Source organism: Conger conger, chromosome 1 (genome assembly GCF_963514075.1).
Source record: "Conger conger chromosome 1, fConCon1.1, whole genome shotgun sequence".
Lineage (NCBI taxonomy): Eukaryota > Metazoa > Chordata > Actinopteri > Anguilliformes > Congridae > Conger > Conger conger.
Window position 1 is genome coordinate 26,507,143 of NC_083760.1, and position 21,661 is coordinate 26,528,803.

Here is a 21,661-nt window from a genome sequence, read left to right on the forward strand (position 1 = left end):
AAAAATGTTTGTTTAACGTTGGAAGAAAAAGCTATTTGCATAGCCTTCTTTTGATCTATTGAAAATATTTAAGATGTCAGGTCCGGTTTTATGAGCGCTAACCTCCCGGCTCATTTTGCCGCGGCTCGCGCAGAAAAGGCCGTCCACCTGTGCGATTTGACAGTCAGATAATACGGCGGACCATAGGAAGCCCGCGGTTTCCCGCTCTGTCAAACCGGCAGCTGTGCTTCAGGTAATGTTGTTCAAATACGGTCAGCGGAGCGTGAAATTTCACATGACTACATTTCCAAATGTAAAAATGTCTCTGCACAGGTCAATGGTTGCACATGAATTTGACTAAGTGTGTTTGGATATGGGATAGGACATCCTGTCAGGAGGCCTGTGCTGGGTAAGTATAGGGGCATTAGGGGCAGGGGTACAGTGAGGAAAAGAGGCCACGATATCACTGCGCCGCTTGGTGTTGTGTTGTAAACACACTGTTAATTTAGGCCACAGTCAGAGCTGCCATTTTATTTTTCTTTAGTTTCAATGTTTTTAGTGGTTTTCTATTGAGAGCAGCAGAGGCAGATTTGAACAAGCACTGTCATTTTTGAGGAGTGGGAGTTGGAGTATAGCTGTTGGTTGTTTGTTCCTGTACTCTGTCTACCTCAGACAGGTGTTCTGCATGCCATGCATGGTTTTCTCTGGATTATCTCCCTTACACAGAAGTCTCCGATCAGCACACTGCGCAGCACTTATTTTTGATTCCACAGGGGCCCCGGAGGACAATTTTTTTTGTCTCAAATCAATTTATAATAACATGGATTAACTCCATAGGTCATGTACTGTATCAGGTCTTAGAAGCTAAATCATTTCTCTGGTGTTTTGCAAGCCACTTGCACCTTGTACATATTCCAATAATCAGCAAGTGTCCTTTTATTTAAAGGTACAATAGGTAAGATTTTTGTGTTAAAACATTGTTACAAGACATTGTAAATCCCTTCCTATCATTGAAAAAGTCTCACTGACATGTTGACTCACCCTCTGCCTGTGTTTATAGTCCTGAAATTCGGGTTTCAAAATGTACAGTTGACGGGCCGGCACTCTGTACCAAAACATTGTAAAGCTGTACAATAATTCAAGCTCATTGGTTGAAAATTGCTTCTAATTGCCACAGCCAATGGCGTTTAAATGTCGGCACGTTCACAGAGAAGGGGAAGGGATAAACAGAGTCGTGGTTTGAAGGTGTTTGTTGCTGCTATTCCTCTTTTGACCGTTAGAAGTCAGAAATGACCTATTGTACCTTTAAGGTGATGCAGGAAGTGCATGATACAGTTAAAGGTGCTTTGAGTCAAGGTGTCACATTAAGAGTATGTTTTCCGTCAAAGACCCACAGAGATAAAAAGGTTTGCGCTTCCTATTTGGTGTCATCAAAAATGTAAAGTGTTTATCTGAATGGGCAAAGTCAAACATGGCAATAGTTCCGCCCATCAAGCATATAGATGTTATGTCTCGTACATGAGGGGTCTCATGCATTAAGGACCAGGTCAGACTTTTCAGTGAAAAGGATTGCTGGATTTTCAGCATGCCAAAGAGCAAATTTGGCATAGGCCTTATTTTATACAGTAGGTATGTACAGGTGTTACATTTCAGAAGGAAATGTAGTGCTCCCCCCCCCACAACAATGCATTTCACAGCTCCCCTGGCAATGGTTCCTCTCAACCCCCCAAAGATTTCTCTAAATGTGCATAGATTTTCAAAACCAGAGATCTAGCAGCTGTTTTAATTTTTCCCAAATTATTGCTAGGGAAAGTGCCTGCTGTCAGTATTGCATAGATGTCCTTCATGAGACATGGACCTTTTTGATTACTGACTGGTGAATACCTGCTAAAACAGACCGTTATACTGCACAAGACATTTAAGCAGAATTTCATCTTCACTGTCTTGCTGTAAGGCCTTGTATTCAGGAAGATGCTAACAGTGGCCTTCAAGCACTTACTGCGGTGCTGCGTGCCTCAGCTTCACAAGGGGGTTGTTTTCTTTATAAAGTTGCTTTCTAATTGCAAATACTTCGGGATAAACTTTTGTCTGGTGCCACAGTGCTAAGCGCTCCGATTTGTGTCCTGCAGATGAGCTCCAATGCCGCGAGTCCCATGTCGGGCAGCGCCAGTGCCGGGAGGAGTTCTGGGAAGGCCACTAGTTTCATCCCGGAGCTGCAGAGCATGATGTAAGTACCCCTTTCTCTTCTTGTTGCACAGCAAATTATGTAGCAATCTGGCCATTACTTTTCAAGATATGGCAATCATTCATTGAAAGTTTGGCCTGATGGTGGGACTAGAGGTAACGTCATGGGTTCGCCAGAAAAATGAAATTCTTCCTCTTGGGAGCATGAATATGCACAGCAAATTTCATGGCAATAGGGCCATTACTTTTTCAGATATGTCAATCACAATTTGAAGGTTTGGACTGATGGTGGCGCTCGAGGTAACGTCATGGGGCCACCAAAATCAACAAACTTCTTCCTTTTGGCAACATTAAAGTGCACTGCAATTTTCATGGCAATAGAGCCATTAACTTTCCAGCTATGTCTGAGGCTAGCCCCCTGGTCTTTAGGGTAAAACAAAATTATGCTTTCACAACTATTAAAAAAGAAAAACTGCTTTTCTAATAGGATCCACAGACTTTTATTGTCTGGCAGCTGCATAAACTGAATTCCTTCTTGAGAATATTTGGAATTTGGCTCAAAGATGTCAAATTTAAGAAGGCAATAGACAAAATGCTCACTAGGGTCAAATACCAAAAATACCCCCCAAAAAAACAAACAAATACATAGAGATCTTTTATTTTTTTTCCACTAGTTCTCAATACAGGCAGGATTATGAAACAAAGGAAAAGTTGGGAATTATCATGCGCCCCTAAGGGTTGGGTACATTAAACTGGCTGTGTTTAGAGCAGGATTGCACCCCTCTTTTCTCCCACTTCTCAGAGGTTACACAGCTAGCTGTTTATGGCGGCCTGTTTCCATGGTGAGGTTGTGGTCACTGAATCTGCATTTGATTAACTTCTCGGTTTGTGTGGGATCTTTTCGTCTGACAAGGTATTGTGTCAGAGTGTAATCCTTGTTCAATTTATTCTCTGTTTGATTAGTTTTGTTTTATTAATGTATGAAACGCTGTATCCAGTTTTCTTTAAGGGGTCAACTTCTTTTTGAATACATTTTGAACTTGAACTGCTAGCACTGCAGCTAGCCTGGTGTTTGAGAGCTGACTTGTTTCAGGAAGTTCTTTTCTCTGGGCATTTATCTTTACTGGTGGCCCTATTTTTCTCTTTCTTTTGAATTATTCTTTCTCCATCTCTTTATCACACTTGTAGATGCATATAGAATAGAAGTTTTGTATGCGGTGTTTGGCACGTAGTGTTCTGTACAAAATGGTTATTCCCCTTAGCAAATAATCATTTTCTCCGTCATGACTATCACACAGATTAGTTTGGGCTGCACAACTACTAGCTGTTCCGCAATTGCGTCTTCATTTTGAGAAAAACAAAATTCTCTTGGATAGTGAAAACAAACCTCTCTCCCATACTGTTTACTCTAATGCCAGTGCTGATTGCAGGGATCGGGTAGCTATAAAGCTGGTGGTCTTTATGCGCACTGAAGCGGATCCCACCCTCATCAAAGTGAGAAATGCTCTCTGCCCAATCCTGTGCTCCACATGTTGTGAGGAGGTTTCAGCAGTCACAGCCACTTCAGAGTAACCCCCCCACCCCATGTTCCCCCCCCCCCCCCCCCCCCCCATGCGCCATTTTGAGTTCTGGAGCCGGGAGGATAGCCCCGCCCCTGCCGCACCCTACTGTTGTCCAGGGAAAGTTCTGGAAAGAATTCCAATTAAGCTCGTCTGCCACGGGGCCATAAAGGCTATGGGACTGCCCCAGTGGTGTTCTGAGACTACGGGACTCAACTTAATATAGCAAGTACCAGCGTACACAGTCAGAACAACCCAAGGGGCCCTGAAGGCTTGCACGGGCTGTTGGCGTCGGGCTTATAGCTGCAGACCGCGGTCTGTCTGGCCAGCTATTCGGTGCCTGTCCGTTTCTGTTTAATCGGATGCCTAATAGGATGACTCAAAACAAGCCCTCCGCCATGTCTGATGTAGAACGAAAAAGGTTCTCTTTAATGTGCTAATCGTTGCCAAATGGACGCGCACGTTCATAAATCACACCCTGGATCGACTGCGTTTAGCGCCACAGTCTTAATTTAAGTTGCTAACTTATTTTCCAGTGCGGGATGACATAACAAGCTGCGAGACTCTCCTCTGCTTTTTTTTTCTCCTCAATGTTCCTGGAGTTGCAGTGAAAGGCTTGTAAAGCTCTCCAAGTGCTCCGTCTTTACTGGGCCATATTTTGCAGGACTCTTAATTGCAGCTTTAAAAAGAGGAGCCTCGTAGCCCTCCAGTTTAGAGTGATGTTTTTTCAGCCTTTGGCAGGATATGACCTAACCAACATGAGGATATGGAGAAATTATGTTTCCTTACTTCACCCAGCGGGCTGGGAGCGTATTTCTGATCCATGGTGGTTGCAGGCCAGGCCCACCCAGGATTCGATCCACAGTCGTGCTCAAGGTTTTTTAGCGTGAAATGCCTCGAAATGCCTGCTCATCGCGTGCTGATTGGCAGATTTACTTCTACGATGCACAGTACAACTATTCCTTGATAGGCCTGTTGGATGCTGCGCTGCACTAAAGCTGTTCACCGATTGGCAGAATGCGCACTATGGTGGAGTGGGTGAACAGCTGGGCTGAAGTTGATTCATTGGTGTGTCAGTGCTATTTGGACTTGAGTCTGTATCCAGCTGGATAATTAGTCTGCTGTTAAGCAGCGTGTTAGCTGTACAGTTTAAGCCTCTGTTAAGGAATAGAAAATTGTAGCTATTAATATAATGGCAGCAGTTCAGAGATGTTTCAAGTAGTTATTATTATTTACCTAGCAGATGCACATACTTCTATTTGTACTGTGTGGCAAGGGAGCCGGAGCGGTCGTAAGGGTAAAACCCTAAACCCATTGGGGAGAAAGTGCCGCTGACAGCGTCTGCTCCCGGCTGACAGCGTCTGCTCCCGGCAGACAAACCAAAGAGTTTTCCGTTTCCTCGTGGCTCTGGGCCTGCCTGCTGCCTTCGTGGAGGTCTCTAATTGACATCACTTGTACCCGTGGTATAAATAGCAGCGAGCTGTGCGGTGCTACAGAGGGGGGACAGTGGAACAGCCGAGCGGTTGTTGGAGAGGTCCCGCGTTTCACTGCCGAGGTGTGCCGTCAAACGGTCTCGTCTCCCACGGCGATGGCGCAGGGGAAGGTTTAGCCCAGCGCACGCGCGAAGTAGCACTTCCCGAGAATCGCCACGCGGTTTACTACGAGCAAAGGTGACACAAATCAGCCGCATTTTAAAGCAGGCAGGTAACTACGGGAGTCAGAAAAGAGGTTTACTAGACAAGTCGGTCAGGTAGCTCTGGGACACCCCCGATTAACAGTGTGTTTATTGTCTGCACGTCAGACACGTGACTGCGATAAACAGTGCGTTCAGCGCGCGTCCTCCACTGTTCGACAGCAGCGCAGGCCGGAGCCATTCTAGTCGCACAAAAATATGTTTTGAACCGATTCCCAAATATTTCGAGCGTACATTCTAAAAAAGCCCATAAATATTAGCTGTGCGAAGTGCTTACTTTGGACCCAGAGAACCAGTGCTCTGCACCAGGTGCTAAAGATAACAGAGGTTTTGGACACGGCCGACATTCCGCCCCACACACTTCGGCGAACTCGACTAGCCGACCTCCTCCCCCCGAGCTGCCCCAACTGGAGGGTATTTATAGGACTGTACATCTGTAAGACAAGCCCTACTGTTAAAGTCGTGTCTGGTGTTATTCATTAGGGGACTCTTAACTAATATCGGATTTCGAAGGAGAAATGTACCCGTTCAGACTTTTCTTTCGTAGATGGTTTTATAGGTCACGTTAGACACTGTAGAAGGGTGAGTGCCTATCACAAGCTGCTGTAAGGTTCAACGTTTCTGACGATGCTGCGTATGGTGTGTGAATCCATGTTTAATTCAATTGAATTCCTCAAATATATTGGTGGTTGTTATACCTCAGGAGATATTTTATCCATTCATGATAAATACCATGCTACCGTCTTTTATGCATTTCTGTGTGTCCGTGCCCGCGTTCACGTTTAAACGTTTTTGTTTGCATGTGTCTGCGGTGATAAATCGAATCACAACGGGATAGTGTGCTGCCAATTTCTGCCCAAAAGACAAATACAAATGAATCAAATACAGCACTTTAAACAGACAAAATTATGTCAAAATTTACAAATGGATAAATCAAGCCAAGGAAATGTGCAAGGGGATGATAACGGCCAAATTACAGTTGAATGTCATTTTGAAGAAAAGACTCATTGTTCCCGTTGGTTCTCTTGTGATTGGCATCTGTGAATTTTGTGTTCTGTCTTCATCTTGCATTACTACTGATAGCATTAGCATTAGGGGACCCATGCATGTGCAACCGGTAGGCTATAACTGGAGCATGTCCAAAATGGACGTAGCATCTGCATTCGGCGTTCTAGCATTTCTCATGAAAATAACACAAATGCTAAGCCTGTATACATACTGTACAGTACACACACCCACAAAGGATGCCATTGAAAGGTCCTTGCGGTTCCTCTTAAGGAGTTGAGTCCTCAGTGGTTGGTTGGACACATGAGGATTTTAAAGACTGTCTGCTTGATAGGTCCAGCCAGATACTCTTTACCGGTTTCAATTTTCTTATTCTTAAGCGGTTCCAGGGAAGTCTACTCCCTTTAGGCTGTGGTGACTGTCTACAGTGGTTCTTGTGTGTTATATTATGCTGAGGGTACTATCAGCGCTTTGTTATATGGTGAAGACTGCCAGTACTTCCAAAACCATTTCATGTTGTTAAAAACTTTTTTTTATTTTTTTACAGTTGGCTTGAGATGAATGACACTAGAAACGCACAGCAGTAATAAGCTGCCTCCCGTTGCCTGGGTGACCAGACTGTATGGAACCTCTCGTCTCTGGGGCAGTCGTTTGGTACGAAGTTGAGCTTGAGTTTCTGAGGGGGAGTCCTGTGTGAATGGCTGAAGTTCTCCTGCAGCATAAGAGATGAGGCGTGGTACTACGTGTATGTGCATGTGTGTGCGTGTGCGTGAGTGTGTGCGAGTGTGTGCATGGGTGTGTGCGTGTGTGCATGGGTGTGTGCGTGTGTGCATGGGTGCGTGTGTGTGTGTGTTTGTGTGCGTGTGTGTGGGGGACCATGTGCATCTACATACGCTCACCGACCACTTTATTAGGAACATTTGTGCTTTATTACACTTACTTATTCATGTGATTATCTAATCAGCCAATTGTGTGGTGGCAGTGCAATGCATACAATCATGTAGATACGGGACTGTTCACATCAGTTCAACCATCAGAATGGGGAAAAAATGTGATCTTTGACCGTGGAGCGATTGTTGGTGGCAGACAGGGTGAGTATCTCAGAAAATCTCCTGGGATTTTCACGCATACTAGTCTCTAGAGTTTGCAAAGAATGGTGCAAAAAACTGAAGAAATCCAGTGAGCAGCAGTTCTGCAGACAGAAATGTCTTGTTAATGGGAGTCATCAGAGGAGAAGGGCCAGACTGGTCAAAGCTGACAGAAAGGTGACGGTAACGCAAATAACCGCACATTACAACAGTGGTATGCAGATGATCTCTGAACACACAATGCATCATAACTCTTAAGTGGATAGGCTACAGCAGTAGCAGTCTAAAAAACAAGTCTAATAAATACCCAAAAAAATGAATGTGCTCACTGTATATGCCTGTGCAAGCGTGTGTGAGAGTGTGTGTGTACATGTGAGTGTTTCCATGGCCGGTGTGTAGATGGGTGTGTGCGGTGGGTTTAGTTTCCCCTGTCTGTCTTGTTACCTCTTACATAGGCTGTGTCTGGTCCATACTCAGCCATTCTCAGGGTGAGGTCAGGGTTGGCCTGGAGCGATCCGATTAACGCTCTAATATCAGTTTCCTTCTAAAAGCACATATCGCAGTTCTGTAGGAATGGATGTACACAATGTCCAGTGCCACTGTAACACACAGATTCAGGCAGAATTGTGCTTACACCAGTAACGGGCAGAACAATATGTAATTCAGACACAACTACTACAAGTACTTTCATTATCTACTGGTGCTTTATTTATTTATTTTGCTAAATCGTGATTTCTTGTGGCAAGCATGTACATGCGGAAGGCCATGTTGTGAAACGGTGGTGGAGTTGAATTATTTGGGTGAAATAACTTGCGTGTCCTTTAAGTGCCGACTGTCATCAGAAACACATCTTCACGTCGAGCTTTCTCAGGGAACAGAGGAGTTCTCTGTTCGTAAACATGCTCGAGTCTGCAGAGGGCATTTTCACAGACCTCTAATGAGTTCAGACACAAAGGCAATTTACTCATTTTCGAATTTGAGGGAGGGGGAGAATACATGCTTGTGTTGTTTCCAGAAGTCTGTCTGCACTCCTCCTTTTCAGTCCAAAAGGTTTTGGGCGCGTCTGCCGTGCCATCAAAGCTTTCTGTTTATCTTAGCGTCAGCGTTTGTCTTTCTGTCGCGGGATTCGTGTTATCGGCAAAGGCTGGTGGCGCATCAGACAAAACTTTATTTCCCGAAACTTTTTCGGCTGCCTACTTACTGGCCTTCTTTGTTAACTCTCTTTTTGTTTTCGCGCTCGGTGAAAGTTCCGGTGTTTTCCAACAGTGCCGTTTCTGAAGACGGAAAAAAGAAAGGCTTGAGGAGAACGAAGCCAGCTCTGCTACACAAAATATTTGTCAGCACAATGTTGCAGGCGGGCACCGAACAAAGCTTCACCGCCTCCTGTTTTTTTAACACCGATAAACACTGCAGATTTCACAGTGTTCGGGGTGGGGTGGGGTGGGGGGAGAAACGTATTCAATTACAAGACCGGCGCAACATTGCTTTCATTTAGTTTTGACTAAAGATTACGCCCTTATTATTCCCCTGCTTTTGCCTATAAAGCTCAGACGTGCCTTCAGAAAGTCTCGCTCGGCGTTAAAAGCGTGCCGGGACGCCATTGTAAGCAGTGCCGGGTCCTTGGGGAGAGCCTGCTGATTAATTTTGCATTAGTTTTTTTTTGTTTGCGTTTTTTGGAGGATTCGGTTCGACGGCAGGGGGATGCACGCTGCGGATCTGAGGGCCACACTTTAAAGAGCGGCGGGAACTGTAATGCTTTCGTCGCCGCGGCGAGTCAACAGGGGGAACCGCACACACGCACACACACACACACACACGGCGGCACTCAAGCACAGGCCTGTTCTCTTTAGAGCTTGTGCCCCACATTGCTGCCTCAGTCAAAGATTCCACTTCACTACGCAAAACAAAAAGATGGCTTCCACTGCACATTACCGAAGCCAATTATAAAGTTTGAGAGAGACGGCTGTAAACTTTCTTACTCGTGTCCGGGATTGTGCGCCAGTTCATATTCACATTACTGAAGTGTTCAGACAAACCTTTATCAAAGTAAGAATTTTGCCCTCCTCTTTTAGGGAGAGAGCGAGACTGAGGTTTTTCAGCTGATGCTTTTAGCTGACGCCTTTATCCACAGCAACTTTTAATTTGACTAACCAGGGGCCAATCACCCGTGGAGCAATGTGGGGTTAAAGGTCTTGCTCAAGGGCTAGTATTGGATAGTCAAGAAACACTTTTAATAATTTTCTATTTGTTCAGATAACCTTCACTAATGCTGCCTTTGAAAAGGAAGTTGAACAGGGCTCACAACTTTCAAAACATGAGGAAAAACATTCCCAACAGCTGCACAGATTTTACTGTGGCTACACTGGGGCTTGAACCACTGACCTTCCAGGTCCCAGTCAAGTGCCTTAGCCACTAGGCTATAGACTTCCCCTATTTATCATGTACATCAATTGTTCCGGTCACATTGTGGTCAAATCACGGTCAGATTGTGGTCAATCTAAGGCTCAGTAGGGTGTTTTATATCCCTGGCAGCAGTGCGGTTCTCTCTGCTGTGTTTACAGCACACTTAAGACCTGACACTCAGGTAGATAGGTGAGACGCGATACACCTGCCTCTTCTCCTATGTCCCCGTCTCTGTCTCTTATTCCTGAGGTTACTCACGCTCGCTCAGAAGAGCCGCGTTATAGACCGTATCCCTGTGTCCATGACCGCATTAATCACTGCCAAACTGCCACTCCTCATTTAGTCAGACATGATCCTATACCCAACTCGTGCCGTGCACTGCGGTGTAGAATAGTCAGGGTCAGGATTCATGTTGGTTTAGATCAGTGGTAACCAATTTGTTTTTTTGTATAGTGCTTTTCACGGAAGACATGTCAAGAAGACATTTTACAGAGTAACACAGAAGAGAACATATCAGCCCAAAGCCTCCAATAGCATATGAGGTAAACAACTCTCTTAAGGAAGAAAAACCCTCAAACAGTGGCGAGAAATAAATCTTGAGTGGAACCCAGCTATGGGGGCATGCCCATCCTCTGCTGGCCTGTAAATTTAATCTATGAAACTAGTAGATAAACTAGATAGTGCATATGGAGGGATGTAGAGTCTGGAGTTCAGAGAGTAGGGGGATGAATTTGTAGCTCCAGTTCCTGGATCTACCTTCCTGTAGGTTTTCCTAATTTGGCACACCTGGCTGACTCTACTAATGAGCAGTTGAACCATATCTAGCTGTTGAATGAGGTGTACTTTCTTATACCATAACATAATTACGAGAACAGGCCATTTAGCCCAGCAATGCTCGCCTTTTTCCTACTACTAAAGTGTACGTACTGCATAGTATTATGATTGTAGTGAAAACCTACAGGATGGTAGATCTCCAGGAACTTGGTTTGTTACCACTGGTTTTGGATGGTCAAGAAACTATTTTAATAATTTTCTGTTTGTTAAAATAACCTTTGCTAATGCTGCCTTTGAAAAGGAAGTTGAACAGGGTTCACAACTTTGAAAAAGTGAGGGAATATATTCCCCGAGGTAAACCTTAACTGCAGTTGACACGCTAATAGAAGCAAAGTGCTGAGACTTGGGTTAATTTAAACGTCTTTCTCAACCCTTTCAGCTCGGAGGACGGGATGGTGTCTGGTGTCTTTTGTGGCCTTTCTTTGAAATTTGTGTGTGTTTTGTCCTATTTTGGTTTAGTTCCTATTCAGGTTAGCTGGTATGATTTGAGGAAATGTGTGCACTTGTGTTCTTTTTGTCCGGTAGAAAACTTCCGTAGCAGTGTGTTGAGACAAGTCCCCTTCGCGAGACACCTTTAAGGAGTTTAAAAAGTTCTTTGAACTGTAGACGGTAACTGACTGTTTTGAGAAGTCTGAATCTGCAACAGTTCCTCCTCTCATTTAAACAAATGTTTGCCACAATAAAAAATAAATGGAATAAAATTACTGAATAAAACCAGTCTTAAAATTGGTGCAATTAAATTCTACAGGAAGCAGCTGCTTAAGTTGCTGTGATGTGTCAAGTTAATCAGAATGCTCAGATAGCTTATTACATTAGGGGATAGACTAACACATAACAGGATTTGGTTGATGATATCTGTGAATTTACAAGTTTTTTTCCATGGTTTATAGACATCACAGATTGAAAAAAAGTTCATATCAAAAAGATGAATGCACATATGCTTACTCACAGTCCTTAATGTAGCAAGGTGAATAATGTTTTATTTTTAATTATTTCATACCTATTTTGTTATGAAATCACGCGTCCACACTGCTGACCATGCAGTAACTTGTGTTTGTCTTTAAGTTTTGGGGCAATAATTTTTTGGGGCTCATTAAGAAAAGAAAGGGTAATTCATCTTCCTGTTGGAGAGAGATTGAGACTGCATTTATTCCACTTTCCCGCGAAGGTTAAATAAATGAAATAAAAATAGTTGGCCCCTTTTCCTGTGAAGGTTAAATAAATACGGCGAAACAATTTGGCCCATTTTCTGTATTGAGAAGAACAGTCTGCTTCTCTTCACTGTGAAAGTTCTTCATTGCAGTATTGACACAGTACCTCATTTAAATGCTCATAGCTGAAAATTCCCCATATCAGCAAAACTGCCTTCTTTATTTCCCTGAATGGAGGCTATATTAATGCTAATGATGGTTTTATAAACAGTCTGTATTCTTTCTTATTCTATTGGGACAATCAATTTGGAACTGTACTTTCCTCTAGGGTCTTCAACGCACTTGTCCCTGGTTCTGTTTTGCGCTTTATTGTACGCCGCTCTGGATAAGAGCGTTTGCTAAATGACTGTAATGTAATGTAATATAAAAATACACTCACTGAGAACTTTATTAGGTAGACCTGTACACTAGCTTGTTAATGCAAATATTGAATCAGCCAATCATGTGGCAGCAACTACATGCATAAGAGCATGCCGATGTGGTCAAAAGGTTCCGCTGTTATTCAGACCAAATGTCAAAATTGGGAAGAAATATGATCCAAGTGACTTTGACTGTGGAATGATTGTTGGTGCCACACAGAGTTGTTTGAGTATGATAACGGCTGATCTCCTGGGATTTTCACACACGCCAGTCTCTAGAGTTTGCAGAGAATGGTGTGAAAAACAAAAAAACCATCCAGTGGAGCAGCAGTTCTGCAGGCCAATACGGCTTGTTAATGAGAGATGTCAGTGGAGAAGGACCAGACTGGTCAAAGCTGACAGGAAGATGACAATAATGCAAGTAACCACACATTACAGCAGTGGTATGCAGAAGAGCATCTCTGAACACACAGCACGTCAAACCTCTTAAGTGGATAGACTACAGCAGCAGACCAATAAGTCTAAAAAAATCTATCAAATGAATACTTAATAAAGTTCTCCCTGACTGTATATTGTCAGTGCCATTCAAGATAGTATGTAAAATAGGCACAGTTATAGGTGTTGTGAGCCTCTGATTAACGGTGTATGTGATATTTGCGTTCTGTGTAGAGTTTTAGAGAAGAAACGTAAGTTCCTAACACACAGTGAGGGTTTACAATGTTTTCACAACACACTAGCGATGAGCTCCACAGTCTGTCCAAAGATTTAAAGCTACAAATTTAAGACGCGGGGGGTTTACCTGGTAGATTATCCACAAAAAAAATCAACAAAAAGTCCCTTACTCCGGCAGCCTTATGGTGTATCGCAAGCTTTTAAGTGTGAAACAATAAGATTAGATTTCAGCAGTTATGGTGCATTATCTCGTCCGGTTCTGTGTTTTTGCTTGCCTCGGCTGCATTTCCCACATACTTGCATTTAGTTTAGCTTTGAGAAATGAATCCTGCTTTTGATTGTATCAGTGTGAAGGAGCCAAACCCTCATAGCACTGTAGGATTCTCTTTTGCTAGTCCTTCTGACTGTTTCACTAGTACTTGTCTGGACTTTGCATTGTCAGCATTCTGAGTTTTTTTTTTATTTTTTTTTATTTTTTTTTTTTAGATCACCTAATCCCATGAATCTGTAGTCGCCGGAAACGTGCCAATCATCTGCTCTGTTGTGGATAATTAAGATGTCTCCTTGAATTACATCAGGATTGTGCAAACCAGGTCTCCCCGGGGCTCGGTTGATTAAGCGGGTCTGATTCGGGGATGGGTTGCTCCTGCCTGGATTGAGGTTTCTGTCCTACGCTTTACGGGCTTGACTGTTTATTATTGTGTGACTCTCGAGTCGAAGCGTTTGATTATTTTAAGGAGCTCTCTCTACGTTTGCTCAATCCGACCCCGCTTGTCCGTATGATCTCTGAATTGTTTATTCCGCCTTGTTTCAGAATTTGGAAACCAAATTAAGCCGTGTGTTTTTCTTTTTTATGTTTAATATTTCTTTGTCATGAATCTATATTTTTGCTTCTGTATTTTTTGTTGCTACTGAACAGGGAATGGAGCAGTATGTGAGAATTCCTTGTACAGTAAATAAGCCACACGTCTGTCAGTGTTTAAAACATAACACTGTCATTCGCAAAGTCTCTTTTTGTGGTGGTGTGCATGCTGTGTGTTCAATATGTGTGTGTTTCATTGTGTCTGCACGTTTGTTTGAGAGTTTGCCTTCGAAGTAGCCTTTGGTGTTTTGCAGATACCTGTTCAATTTGAAGATAACAACATGATGTGAGATATGGGAAAATTAGCTGTAGAATCATCTACAGAAATGCACTCTCAGTTGCCTTCAAATGTACGGAGATAGAATATGTGGATTTCACTCTTCAAAATTGGTCAAATAAAGTTTTAAAAAGGCTTTATATTTCGGCTATATCGATCTTTCTTGTCTGTTCATTTGAATTTCACCTGCTTCTATTTGTCTGTCTGTGTGTCCGTGTGTGGGTGAGTGACAGGCTTGGTAATCCACCTGTACTTCACATGGTCACTGTTTTGGTATAAATTCAGCCCTCTGTGTCATTATTAGGTGTTAGTCCCTCACAATTTCTATCAATCACAGAAAACAATTCCAGGCATCGTACATACAAACTTACAAGCAACAAACCATGATGCTGATTATTTATTCACGGAAAAAATACCGACTAGAAGGACCTCCATGTCCTGCACTTCACACCTGCTCCCTCCCTAAACTGCGATTTCCCGCCTTTTTCCTTTTCCACATCCTGGAGCCTGGGTTCCTAAAAGGACACAGGCCTGTTCTCTTCCCTCACATGGACGGCCAACTCCCCCTTTCCTCCCTTTAATTGAGCTTTTGTTGTTCCTCGGCCAGTTGTGATAACAAATTAAACGAAATACCCAGCGCCATTCGGCCTTCCGTCAGACCACCGCGCGCATAAATCAGAAGCACATGGACTTCACAGTGAGAGAGCCGGCGTGTAATTGATTAGTAACTGTTAAGAGCGTGTGTGCTTAAGGGGGGTCTAGGCGTGTAGAACATGTGCTGTTCTTAGAATAAAGTGCCCTTTTTTGTTCCCTTGAGGCTGGACCGACCCTGGACAGCTCCCATCTCCCCCTATCCCTCACCCTAGAGTCCACACTGCCCCCTCTCTGACCAACCCTCAACACTCTCTTTTCAAGTCTTTTAACACTGTGAACAAAGTCTTATTTTAGTTGAGATTTTTTCTTAAAGACCAGCAGAAATTGAAGTTAGAGCAGGACTAGCTTCCGCAATATGACACATATGCGAGTGAAACCAATCTTTTGGGGGGGATTTTTGAAGGGGGTCGATTTGTCTGATGTTTAAATGAGGGGGAGAGGAATGCGTGCCGCTGTGTGAAAATGATATTGATTGGTGGGAAATGGAAAATTTACATTTAATCGACATACACGCTTACACGCTCCCACTGGTACACAATGTCTTAAAATTCAAATAGTTTTCCAAGGAAATTAATGGGGGAGAAAAAGCTTTTGTGTAAAAATACACAAGCATTACAGTTTTATTCATTTTATGGAAAATATACTTTAAGACATGTGTGGTTATGAAGAATTGGCTAAATTGAGGAAAAAAATTATTTTCATTTCAGCTTGACTTTCAGTACTTTGCTCAGTGGATGGACTTATCCGAAGCTTAAAACTATTATCACAATGCCCATGTGACGCATTTTGAGTTTTTTTTATCATCAAAATAGTCAACTGAAGCATTAAAGGTTTTGTTTCATTATTATTCTCATAACCAACTGTTTACATGTTTAAGGTCTCAACACCTCACTGCTTTCTGATAATAAATCCAAAATTCATCACGTTTCTGTGCTGTAATCTATGCTTAGCACATTGTCGCATGCTGTAGTGGAATTGCAGGTAGCTGTGTGCTGCAACAAAAAGTTATTTTGCGTGTTGTTGTAAAGTAAGTGCACATCGCCGTGTGCGACTCGGTGCTCTAATATGAGTATATTTAGCGGATTGCAGTGTGCTGTTATGTAAGTGTTTTGTTCATGTGCTGTAATGTTGCAGACTGCACCTGGATTTACAGACTGGGTCCATTGCCTCATTCAGACTCCCTCTGGATTTACCTGTCTCAGACCTGTCCTAATCTGTGGGCTGACACTGCCTGTAAGGCCTGCCTAATGCATCTGCAAGATTACCCCAAACCTGCTTATGCGCTGTTTGTATTTTTCATTTAGTTCATTAGAATAAGAAATGATTCATTAAACGGTTTTTAGCATGCTCACGGGTGGTTTTCGCTCTGTAAAGTTAGACTAACAGAAAAATCCTACAAAATGTTTGCGTTTCAGGTGTGTGGTTTCCCCTGCGACTGGAACGGGTTGCTGGATTTTACTGTTTTGTGAAGTTTATGTAGCTAAATTAATAAAGGAGAGAGTGAAACAAATCGAGTCTGTAAATTTGTACAGGGTAATTCGAGTTGGCATTGTTGCTGGGAAAACAAGTTCTTGCGTACATTGATGTTGATATTCATATTAATGTGTTTTTATATTCCGGCAGAACATCAGAACATTAGATGGAGCTTTAGATACTGGATTAGATGCTCAAAACTCCTCTCAAAGACGTTTTTTTCTGAAACTTTTTTGAAAAATGTGAAAAAAATTTTTAATATCTCTAAAGAGTGCCAGTGATTTAGGATATTGTCTGACGGATTGGGAGTCATTTCACAGTTAAAATGTATGGAAACCTGGAGCACCTCAGGTGAAGAATGAGCAGACTCCGAAAGAAGTCTGTGGTAGACAGGTAAACACGGTGCAGACTGATGATGATATAATAAACATTCTAGAGACTGGCACTAAGGTAATTGCGTGAATGCGCTACTGACTGTATGATAGTACGGTAAACATCGGTTTGTTCTTGTTTATTTTTTCTTCCCATATTTTTGGGAAAATGTAAATATACTCATGAGATCAGTTTCTCACTGCGACTCTCCCTGCGGCTGATGCCCGGTTTGGGTTTTCAGTCCGCAAGCTGAGCCGGTGACCAAATAAGCCAATCAACCAATGAAAGGAACGGAGCAAGTTTTGGGAGAGAGGCGCCATACCCCCAGGATAACTGCATCCTGGCCCCTCTAAACAGTTTAGCCATGAAGCACACCATTGAGAAAATGCTGTAAGTTTGATCTCGTGTTCCCATGTGTTTGTGTTTCAGTGTGCAAATATTGAGTAATATTTTATAGAGAGAAATTTGTCAAAATAATTTATGAACAGAAGACGTAGTTCTCAGTCGTGTTTTGTGATGGTTTCATTTTAAATGGGCTTAGTTAAAGTTTGAGTTCCTAAATATTTTCTTTGGTCAAACTTGCACATGGCATGTGTATTCTTTGGGACAGTTCGGTTTTGCCTTCTGCGTTTCTATGTTGCGAATCGAGTTCTGTTTCAGCACGTTTCTATTACATGTTGATATTATACTTTTAACTCGTACTGTGTATTTTTGCTCTTGGCACTGCCAGGGCATAATCGTTCCCATTTTGCCTGAGAGTGGGATCTTATAGTACAGCTCTGTTATGTCAAGAGTCTTTATTTCCAATAGCCGCTTCCTGGAATTCAAAACGAACAGGGTGCAGAGAGGCACCCGGGTCCTGGATGTTTTTGAGCGTGTGTGAGAGAGAGCAGGCGACGGTGCATGCGTGTGTGTGTGTGTGTGTGTGTGGGGAGGGTAATTTCCTCCAGGCGGGTAAGCGTGTGTGTTTACACCGGGGCGGCGGAGTGGCACGGCAGAACGCAGAGCTCCGGCAGACCCCTTACCGGGGGTCCGAGCCGCAGACCCTGAAAAAAGCCCAAACAAAACACCCAACACCGCTCCTGTCCGGGACCCCCGCCCCCCCCTCCACATCTTGTTTCAATGCCAGCGGGTAAAGTCACTCCAAGTCACTGTTTACACTCGCTGGATTTCTCTCTGCACCTTCTCCCGGTCCTTTCACCAGTTTAAGCCGTCCAAACATGTCAGGGGCTAGTGTACGTTTTTGGCAAAACAAAACAAGAAATTCCCAGTAAACACGTTTTCGGAAGCACCTTTTGTGTCTCCTGAGCGTCGCCGGGTGACGTTTTTTTGATCCTAGCGGATGCTTTGAGGAGATTAACCCCGAGTCGCGCGCAGAAAACAAGACGGTTTCTTTTTTCTCAGTGACATGCGAGGCAGTGTTTTCAGGGCTTACCCCAGAAGAAGTTCTGCTGACATGGTGCGACGGAGCTGAAGAGGCTGTTGGATGCCATAGCCTGTCCCGGCAGCGCGCTTCTCCGCTAACCTCCGGCGAATCCTCGGACCCTTTGTTGTTTCCGAGACCCTCGGATTCCTGAACTGGGGGGAAAACAAACCATACGGTTGGAGATGGAGGGGGAAAGCTCCCATAATGAAATGTTCGTGATTCCCCCCCGTGGGCTCCCGGTGCGTGGTGAAGCAGGGGGGGAAAAGGAGGCAAGTGCGAGAGCCGGGATGGGGGGACGGAGTGGGGTGTGCGCAGCGGAGACGCGTGTGGTTAGGTTGCACTTACCACCGTGTTCAGCCGCCGTGACTGGAGGTGACCCGCGCCGGTTAACCCTTTACATGCCGGGCGGGAACCTCCCCGCCGGTCGTCCTGGGGGTGAGAAATCGCGCACCGCACTTGTGGTTCTGTGGTTGTTTGTTGGGCGAGTGAAGCTTTCGCACAATTCCAAAAACACAAAAACACATAGGCTTTAAACCTCTCCTTTTCCCCCCTCGCGTGCTGCGACTGGAGGGGGCGGGGTCACACACCCGTGATGTCACGGCTCCCGGGGAGGAAGGCCGGCCCACCGCCCCAGCTCTTCCTGCCATTCAGAGAGATGCGGACGATGTGAGTCATGAGCAGGGAGGGAAGAAAGTTTAAAAACCAGCCTTCTTTTTTCCCCCCTCTCTCTCTCTGCCTCTCTCCCTCTCTTACCTCCTTCTCTTGTAAGTTGATTGACACGCTGTCAGGTACCAGCAATTTTGGCCTGGGGATCAAAGCAGCAGTATTGTTTGACGGTTAATTTCACACCTCTGCTGCAGTAGCACACCACAGACTGCTCTCTCTCTCCCCCCCTCTCTCTTCCCTCGCTCCCTCTCTTCCGTCACTGTCTCAGTCTTCCTTCTCACTCCCCTGTTTTCTCTCTCCCTGTCTGTCTCTTCCACTCACTCTCATGCGGTGTCGAAGCGTAGGCAGCATGTTATTGGTCCTTCCCGGCTGAATTGCACCCTGTGTAATTGGCTGAATTGAGTGCTAAGAGCTGTAATTGGGTGAATGTAATGCTCTAAGCTGTATTTGGCTGTCACAGAAGGCTAGTTTTAGCAAGGGGGATTCTTTCTGTGTCTTAGTATGACATTTGGCATATGTGATGCACCTGTGTATTTTACACAAGGCCTGTATACCAGCAGAGTGTCACCACTGCACTGCGGTCACCTGACGTACATGTTTGCCTTTGCGGGTGAAATAATGTGTCAGGGTGTAAAATGAAAATGGTTGACAAAATACGGCAATAATTATTATTATTGTAATAATAGTTAATGGTAACCTGGGGACCAAGGCTAGTCATGGCATTAGGGTCATAAACTGTTTGGTATTGGGGGGGCGGGGGGAGGTGACTGTTAAAAAATTATGTTCTCTATTAAATTGGAGAAGCATAGAGGATTTTGTTTTCCTACAGAGCTGATTTTCCTCTGTAATCTGTCGCACCACAAGTGTTCGTTTATACGCCATTTGCAGTATGTAAAACGCTTTCCGCTTATTTTAATTTGTCGCTCGTTTTTCTCCTATGGCTTATTGACAGTGAAATTGGCAGCCCGGCTTGCAGTCTCACTGTCTCCTCTCAGGACTGTTTAAGTCGCTGTAAACACGCAGCATTACATGCGAAAAAGTCGCTCACGCCACAGAACCATTAAATAATCACTGCTTTATTTTTTGGGGTTTCAGCTTTTCATTGAATGTTCTGATCGTAAGTGCTCGTTACTGCTTTACAGTCCAGATTAGGGAGTATCAGTCAGTTCAGCCACATACTGCAAGTGAAGCCAGTCCGACTGTGGATATAGCATCTTTGGTGCTTTTCTTTATGGCATTCTCATCATTATAAACGGCTATAGAGACGGCGATAGAGTCTTATATTTTAGAATATACTGTATTGGAAAGCTTTCACTCGCTTTCCAATGAATTGTGTTTGTGAAAAGAAAATGCACATAAAATAAGTGCTAATAATATTATCTTGATGAAATGAAATGACCCCTGCATGTACTGGATGTGGGCCCCGATCCCTTTCTGTGACTCGTACATTTGTATTTTGGGTAATATATACTTTTAACATACACCATGCCTTTTCTATACACTATGAACTGCAGTCAGGTATGTACAGTATGTGTTACTTTTCTCATTATATTAATGGTGGGTTTTGTATACATTTATGATAAAAATGTTGAAAGAATACGCTTCAGACCCAATAAGTGATATGATACGGAATGACAGGATAGTTTCCCAGCATGCTTAAATATTTGATATTTATGAAGTATTAAACTTCACTGCCTTTTATACTGATTTATTGCATTCATGGTTATTATATTTAGCACATGTCACTTCTATTCCAAGGGAAAGTTTCAGTGACAGGATTTCGTTGCACTCAAGAGCTGTATAGTTGTGGCTAAATTAGTGGAATATATTATGTCTGTCTTTTAGAATGAAATATTAATCATTTATGTTTTATATTCCTTGGTAGAAAAGTGATGTATTAGTAATTTTGTATTTATTGTAGTACGTTTGAAACTGTGAATTGCATATGGTTTGATTTATAAATTATTTTCAGCACACCAGAGTACTTACTGCTACGGAGTCCCGCCATTTCCTGAAGTCTTCTCCCTTTTTAACTTTTTTCTTTTTGAAGTGGAGATGGATATAAAATCATGGAAAACTGGGCTCAAATGACAACAGAGGATGTGGCTAAGCTAAAACAGGAAACCTATTCCCCCACAATGCAGTGTGCACTCAACTGTGACTTAATGGATCCAGTTGTAAACATGAACCCAGAGCAGAAGTATTCACCCCCCATGGTGGATAATATACTTCATGGCTGTTAAATGTGGAGTTTGTAATTGTTCCGCGTACCCCGTCTGTACTCAAGAGTGTCTTGTGGTTTTTGTTGTGTGCATTGTAGTGCGTTTCAACAAAGTTAAAATCAACGAAACAGTTCAACTTAGTGTTAACAGGACAGCAAAGTAATACAGTTTAGTAGTAGTAGTTATAACAATAATAAAATGTATTTATTTCTTTATTTATGTACTGTACTGTAATGTCTTTTGTATTTATTTTGTATTTTTATGTATTTATTATTTATTAATTTATTTTCTTCTAGCAGAATTTCAAAGCTCTGTATATTCAATGTAAAAGCTGTGAGATCAGAAAAAGTAGTAGCAGTTAAATAAAAGAATAATGCTAAAAGCAGATGAGTAATTACATGTAGATGAAATCTAAATGTTTTTGTTTTTCAAACCCACCGACACTGTTTGATAAAACCTGTAGCCGAGTGTATGTCATGATTTGGTTAGGGGAGCCCACAGAGAAGTGAGTAGTTGTAATCTGGGCATGACTAAATTGTAACAAGATGGTCGCCAGAACGTTGCCAATTCTACTCTCGGATGGGGCTCAGCTTCTCCTGTCCAATCAGATATCCCTCAAGACCACGCAGACCCTTAAATACATTAGACTGAAAAAAATTATGACTGATGTTCATGAAATTGCATTTTAATAACCTGCGATATGACTCCATCAGTCGACTGTT

The 21,661-nt window shown here is 43.2% G+C and overlaps 2 protein-coding genes across 4 annotated transcripts in view; one reads left to right on the plus strand and one right to left on the minus strand.

Annotated features, from left to right (window-relative positions):
* The window catches only part of LOC133127313 (runt-related transcription factor 2-like), a 55,518-nt gene extending 37,400 nt beyond the window's left edge, over nt 1–18,118 (minus strand). For both annotated transcript variants that reach the window (XM_061240109.1, XM_061240102.1), the window contains exon 1: nt 18,061–18,118. In XM_061240109.1, coding sequence (XP_061096093.1) covers nt 18,061–18,118 — 58 coding nt within the window. The remainder of the gene's footprint in view (nt 1–18,060) is intronic.
* supt3h (SPT3 homolog, SAGA and STAGA complex component) overlaps nt 1–21,661 on the plus strand; it is an 85,974-nt gene that overhangs the window by 4,990 nt on the left and 59,323 nt on the right. For both annotated transcript variants that reach the window (XR_009708617.1, XM_061240155.1), the window contains exon 2: nt 2,109–2,206. Coding sequence is in view for 1 of the 2 variants with exons in the window: in XM_061240155.1 (XP_061096139.1) it covers nt 2,109–2,206 (98 nt within the window). In the remaining variant the exon portion in view is untranslated. The remainder of the gene's footprint in view (nt 1–2,108; nt 2,207–21,661) is intronic.